The sequence below is a fragment of the Ischnura elegans genome, chromosome 8 (genome assembly GCF_921293095.1).
Source record: "Ischnura elegans chromosome 8, ioIscEleg1.1, whole genome shotgun sequence".
NCBI classification, from domain to species: Eukaryota; Metazoa; Arthropoda; class Insecta; order Odonata; family Coenagrionidae; genus Ischnura; species Ischnura elegans.
Genome location: NC_060253.1, coordinates 115,081,749 through 115,088,043, shown reverse-complemented (window position 1 = coordinate 115,088,043; position 6,295 = coordinate 115,081,749). Strand labels below are relative to the sequence as shown.

At 49.1% G+C, this 6,295-nt stretch overlaps 1 protein-coding gene across 1 annotated transcript; it reads right to left on the bottom strand.

Annotated features, from left to right (window-relative positions):
- Window positions 1-5,039: 5,039 nt before the first annotated feature.
- On the bottom strand, window positions 5,040-5,834 carry LOC124164494. The gene has a single exon (XM_046541823.1). It carries the CDS (start codon window positions 5,832-5,834, stop codon window positions 5,040-5,042), a length of 795 nt encoding a protein of 264 aa, XP_046397779.1.
- Between the last annotated feature and the right edge of the window lie 461 nt (window positions 5,835-6,295).

The following is a 6,295-nucleotide window of genomic DNA, read 5'->3' as shown; positions in this document are numbered from 1 at the left end:
CGTATGGCCAGTCGATGGCGATAGAAATTCGCCAGGGAGTCAGTGGCGGTTTGCCCATAAGGACTCTCGGACGCCGCCCCTCCCAAATATTTGAAAAAGTAAAAATAATAAAAATCTATTAATTTATAATTATACATCTGATTAATCAAAGTGTTTTTTCAGTCCCATACATCGAAAGTGTTGGAAAAACACGAAAAGAAATAGCGCGAGAAGTTCGTATTTGTAGCCGTGGGGCGCTGGCCAGAACGTCCCAATCCATCCCCATGCAGTCATATGGAGAGTGGTAGTGGTGGGGGCCGCTGGTGCTATGACGCGTCTAACGTTGTGTCTTATGGAAGTCTTGGGACGTCGTCCGAAAATGCGCAGAGCGACGTGTGAGTTGACATCGCTGCGCAGGCCGGCGGGCGTATAATCTGGCGTCTACTTGGTGCTGCCACAGAAAAGGGACGTACGGAATCAGAATGATCACTGTACTGGGTGTAGTTATACGATTTTAATTTTTAATTACTGGTAGGTATTGCTACAGAAAATAAATTATCCCATTATGCTTGCGTTTTTTGGTGTTTGAATTCCGGAACACATAAAATCCAACCAGTTAAAGGCCGTATTGATGTAGGAAAACCATTCTCGAGTATTTGCCACAGTTCTATTATGATTACGGATTTCAAGAACCTTGGGGAAACTAATATTATAATGTTTAGGCCTGAACAATGTATTCATATCTTCCCGATGTTTAGAAATGCGGTACCTATTTTTCAGATAAATTTATCAAAAGACCTGCAGTATTAGAAAAAATCAGTTAACATTCCCCACTGATTTATAATTTAAGAAATAGGCGCGTGCGTGATAGGGTGAAGGATTAAACATGATTTAACCCGTAAAACGTGACTTTAAATAGAGTCATTCAATGACTGTCAAGAAGTGCCGCGTACAACGGACCCTTTGTGTGTAGGTTCATCATTTTTCTAGCCGTCCTTGTTTTTTTAGTTCATGTTCACCTAATTCCTCAGCGGCAGAGCGGTAGCTGTCTGACGGAAAATGTCCACTTCGGTCTGATTTAAATGGCTTCGACGAGTTCATATCAGTGCGGAGATCCTTACAACTCCTATCTGTGGCTCAGAGTCGTCGTCTTTTACGATCTAGAATTTATATTCTATTATATCATGGCAATGATTTCGAAGACATGGTTATTCCAAATGCGACCCGTTGGCGTCTCGTGTGTTTGCCACATATGAATCTTAGACTCAAGGAGATGGTCCGTGACGTCCTTGTTTGTTTAAATGCCTTTGCTGACCTTAAATTCGTCCGTCAGCTGAATCAGCATTAGTTGACCACGACTTCTATCTCCCTTGAGTCGTCCTTATAGTAACGGCAAGACTCTCGGAAGGAACGGAGTGAAATGAGTTCAGACATCATTTTCGAGGAGTTAACTGTGCGTAATTGCCGATTAAGAAGTTTCTTAGCGCTGTGTGTACATTCAAGAAGACAATTTTGAATTAATCAACAGTGCTCGTTTTTTTTAGGGAAATATAGGGAAAAATTGTCACAATTCTGTGTCCAGGCACCTTGTTCTTTTTGGTCGTATTTTTCGTCGGCCTATTTTGTGTCGTCCCTTGTTTATTTATAGACTAGTGCCCTTGCCATGCGTTCAATGGGAAAGAAATTGTTGTCCGGCGCTGATTTCAACGAACTTTTAATTGATCACTTTGCTGGACAAAAGGAAAGAAGGATGGACTTCTGCAATATAACTAAAGGCATGTGAGTATTTCAGATTATGTTAAAAATGTGTGAGAAATGTTTAATTGTTGATTTTAAATCATACTGTATTCAAGAAACAACGCGAACACCGCCATCAAAGTGTACATCTGCAATAGCAAAGCGCGCGCATTCTAGTAGTGTTTTTTGCCTAGTGGAAGTCTGTGACACTCCCCTCCCTCCTCAGGTGTTATAAGTGTCATTGTTACCTAAATCATTGCAAATGTTGTATAGATTTGACAAATAACGCATTATGATTGCAAAGCGAACAACAGAAGTGTATTTCGGGCATATCCGCACGAAGAATGTAGGCGCTAAAACGTATTTTCGTTTGTATTTGCATAATATCGCAGCAAATATATTTTTATTCTTCAAGATCATTGATCAGTATAATCGAGAGTCCGGACTAAGCCGATCCGTATGACCGAGAGTCTTCTGCATTTAGTATTTATTAATCAAGCCTTATTAGGAGAACTAGGTATTTTTGTTGAAAAAAACGGAACATATGGCATCACAAAATTTAATTCCTAGATTGCCGTAAAAACTTAATAAAATACACGAAATATTAAAAAATTATGACCCCCCGGTGGAGTGCGCCCCCCCTAGCATTTGACTCACGAGCCGCCACTGCAGGGAGTGTCAGTGGTTCTCCATACACCAACTCCGCGGAGGTGGCACCGAGGTCATCTTTAAATGCTGAGCGGAGGCCCAAAAGGATCGCTGGTAGGAAATCCGTCCATCCTTGGGATTCGTGGCAGCGTATGGCTGCCTTCAGTTGGCGGTGAAGACGCTCCACAAGCCCATTGGCGGCAGGATGGTAGGCAGTTGTCCTCAGATGTGTTGCTCCTGAGAGGTCGGCCAGCTTCCGGAAGAGGAGGCTCTCGAACTGGCGGCCTTGATCTGTGGTGATTCGGCGGGGGGTGCCAAAACGCGAAATCCATTCTCGAAAGAATGTTTTGGCTACCGTCTCCGCAGAGATATCAGGAATGGGAATAGCTTCCGGCCAACGGGTGTATCGGTCGACCAAGGTGAGGCAGTATTGAAAACCACCGGAGTATGGCAGGGGGCCCACCAGGTCCATATGTACATGCTCGAACCTGTGGCTGGGGATAGGAAAATCACCTATCGGGGAGTTAACGTGCCTCGTCACCTTATTCTTCTGACATGGCACGCAATTCCGGGCCCATTCCTTGCAGTCCTTCTTCATTGAGGGCCAAACAAACCGACTAGCGACGAGTCGAGCCGATTCTTTAATTCCCGGGTGAGATAGGCTGTGGAGGGAGTTAAACACTCGTCTGCGAAGGGGGGCGGGGACATAGGGGCGGGCCGTGGGGGTGGACACGTCGCACATGAGTGTCACATCACTGTCAGGTGCACACACTTTCCTCAACACAAGGGAAGACGAGCCGGTTCGCTGGAGCGCGGTTAGTTCCTCATCTGCCTCTTGCTCCTTGGCAAGGTCTTCAAAAAAGACGGCGGGCGATACGGCCTCCACGCGCGAGAGTGTGTCAGCAACAATATTGTCTCTGCCGGCGATATGGCGAATATCGCTGGTGAACTGACCTATGTAGTTAAGGTAACGAAACTGTCTCGGGGAGCACTTTTCCGGTTTTTGGTGGAACGCGAAAATTAGTGGCTTGTGGTCTGTAAATACAATGAAATTTCGCCCTTCAACCATATGGCGGAAATGACGAATAGCGTCGTGCACGGCTAGAAGTTCTCGGTCATACGGACTGTATTTCTTTTGTGGCGCCGTCAGCTTCCTGAAGAAAAAGCTCAGGGGTTGCCAACCGTTCGCTGTGTGCTGCTGAAGGGCAGCGCCGATGGCGAAGTCCGACGCATCGGTAAATACTGCCAGCGGTAGGTCGGGGTTGGGGTGGGCAAGCATAGTGGCCTGGGCTAGGCTTTGTTTGCAAGCGTCGAAGGCTTGCCTTTGTTCGGGAGTCCATTGCACTGGGTCCTTCCCTTTTACCTTCCCCCCCAACAAATCACTCAAGGGAGCCTGGAGAGTAGCAGCGCCTGGGAGGAAACGCCGGTAAAAATTAATAGTTCCAAAAAATTGCCTCAGGCCTGTTACAGTTTTCGTCAGTGGATACTCTTCGATCATTTCACTTTCTCGGGCAAGGGAGTCGAACCGTCACAAGAAACACGGTAACCCAAAAATGTTACAACAGGTTCGGCGAACACGCACTTTGCTGGATTAATAACAACCCCGTACTCATTGAGGCGTGTGAGGAGTTGGCGGAGGTGCTCTTCGTGTTCTCCCTCGGATGCGGAAGCAATTAAAATGTCGTCAACATAGGCGAAACAAAAGTCTAAACCTCGGAGCACCTCATCTATGAATCGCTGAAATGTCTGAGCAGCGTTGCGAAGGCCGAACGTCATGAAATTGAACTCAAAGAGCCCGAACGGAGTTTTGATGGCGGTTTTTGGTATATCCTCGGGGGTAATAGGTATCTGATGATACGCCCGCACTAAATCTATAGTAGAGAACACTGATTTTCCCAGAAGATTATGGGAAAAATCCTCAATGTGAGGCACGGGATACTGGTCGGGGATTGTCCGTGCGTTAAGCGCTCGGTAATCGCCGCAGGGACGCCAGTCATCTCCCTTTTTGGGCACTAGGTGGAGGGGAGACGCCCAACAGCTCTCCGAGGGGCGTGCCACTCCATCTCGTATCATGGTCTCAAATTCCCGTTTCGCCAAACGGAGTTTGTCGGCTGACAATCGCCTCGCCTTGCACGAAATAGGTGGTCCAGGTGTGGTGCGTATGTGATGCACAGTGGAATGTGATGTCTGCCTCGGTGCACCACCAGGATGGATCACCTTAGGGAACTCCGCCAGGATGCTGTGATACTTATTTCCGCCACATACAGCCTTTATGTGGGGGAGAGGGTTTCGCACTATGCCGCCGCTTACCTTCAGTGAAGTCGTGCTGTCGATGAGCCGTTGATTACGGATGTCCACCATGAGTCCGTAATGCCTTAAGAAATCGGCTCCGATGATCGGCTTCGACACGTCCGCCACCACGAATCTCCACACAAAATCCCGGCGAAGGCCAAGATTTAGATGCTGCTCAAGCCAGCCGTAAGTGGCAATGACCGTGTCATTCGCAGCGAATAATTGATACGTAGATTTTGGGCGGGGACCTTTGAGTAACGTCCGGGGAAAAACGCTCAAGTCGGATCCCGTGTCAATAAGATACTGTAATTTAGAGGTGGTGTCCGTGATGAAAAGGCGGCTGACAGCAGGGCGGGAGTCGGTTGCCGCGTTTACCAACTGCCCTACTTGTTTTCCGCGAAGTTGCATGGGGGTTCGCAGCGGTGCGCCTTCTCCGCAAACCTCGCGTGATACCAGCATAGCCCGTCGCTAGATGGGGGACGGGAGTTCGCCCGGGAGCGGCTACGGGAATTGCCTCGGGATCGCCGGCGAGAGCGGTTTGCCGAAGGGTCGGTGATCTGCGCGGTCACGCTGGCGGTCATTTGGGCCATCTGGCTCATCAGGGTAGCCACCTGCAGGGTGAGATCCTCGACTCTCTTAAGCACTGCGTCGTTGGCGGAAATGCTGGCTACCTGAGGCGTTGGCGTGACGTCATGTACCCTGTCCGCCAAGGCAGCGAGGGTATTCAAGTCGGCGTCCTGCTGCACCGTTAGGATGGTGTGGACATGGGCGGGCAGGCGGTTGAGCCACAGCGTCCGGAGAAATGTGTCGGGAATCGATGTGCCGGCGAGGGATCGGAGATGACGCAAAAATAGAGAGGGTTTGCGATCCCCAATCTCCTCGTGCTCGAGAAGCTGCCGAATCCGCTGCTCCTGTGACGCCGTGAGACGGCGTATCAGCTCCTCCTTCAGCCGCGCGTATTTTCCTTCCGCCGGGGGTGAAATAATGATGTCACTCACTTCCGCGGCGTCCTTCTGGTCCAGTTGAGACATAATGTAATAAAATTTCGTGGCATCCTGCGTGATACCGTTCAGATGAAATTGTCCCTCGACTTGGGCAAACCACACTGCGGGGTCTTCGGGCCAAAACGGAGGCACGCGCATTGAAATGCGCTCTACGCGGTTATCACCGTCAGCCATCGCGAACACGACACACAAATATTATAAAACACAATCACATAAATACCCTACACAATCGCTAGAATTATCACTCACGTGGTCCTAATACGATCACGTCGGCGTGGTCACCACTTTAGATGTCTTTAAGGGTTATCTCGGCAGGCGGCGAAATAACTACGACCTCTATAGTTTAGGAATTAACCCGTTTATTTTCGGGATAAAATTACATGCGCACATGCGATTGTTTCACATGGATGCTCGCGGATTAAAAATCACGGTCGCGGGATCGGCAGGTCTCTCTCCTCAAGCTGTCGGGACGCTACTCTCCTGCCAGGGCGCCAAATCCCCCAGGGTCTCGTTACCCTGACGGCGCCAAGGGCCTTCCGCCTGTCTCCCTCCAGGCGGTGCTGCCTTCCGGCAGTGGCGCGCTGCGATTCGAACGCCCGCCACAGACGATATCACTTCACCCGCAAGAAAAATTC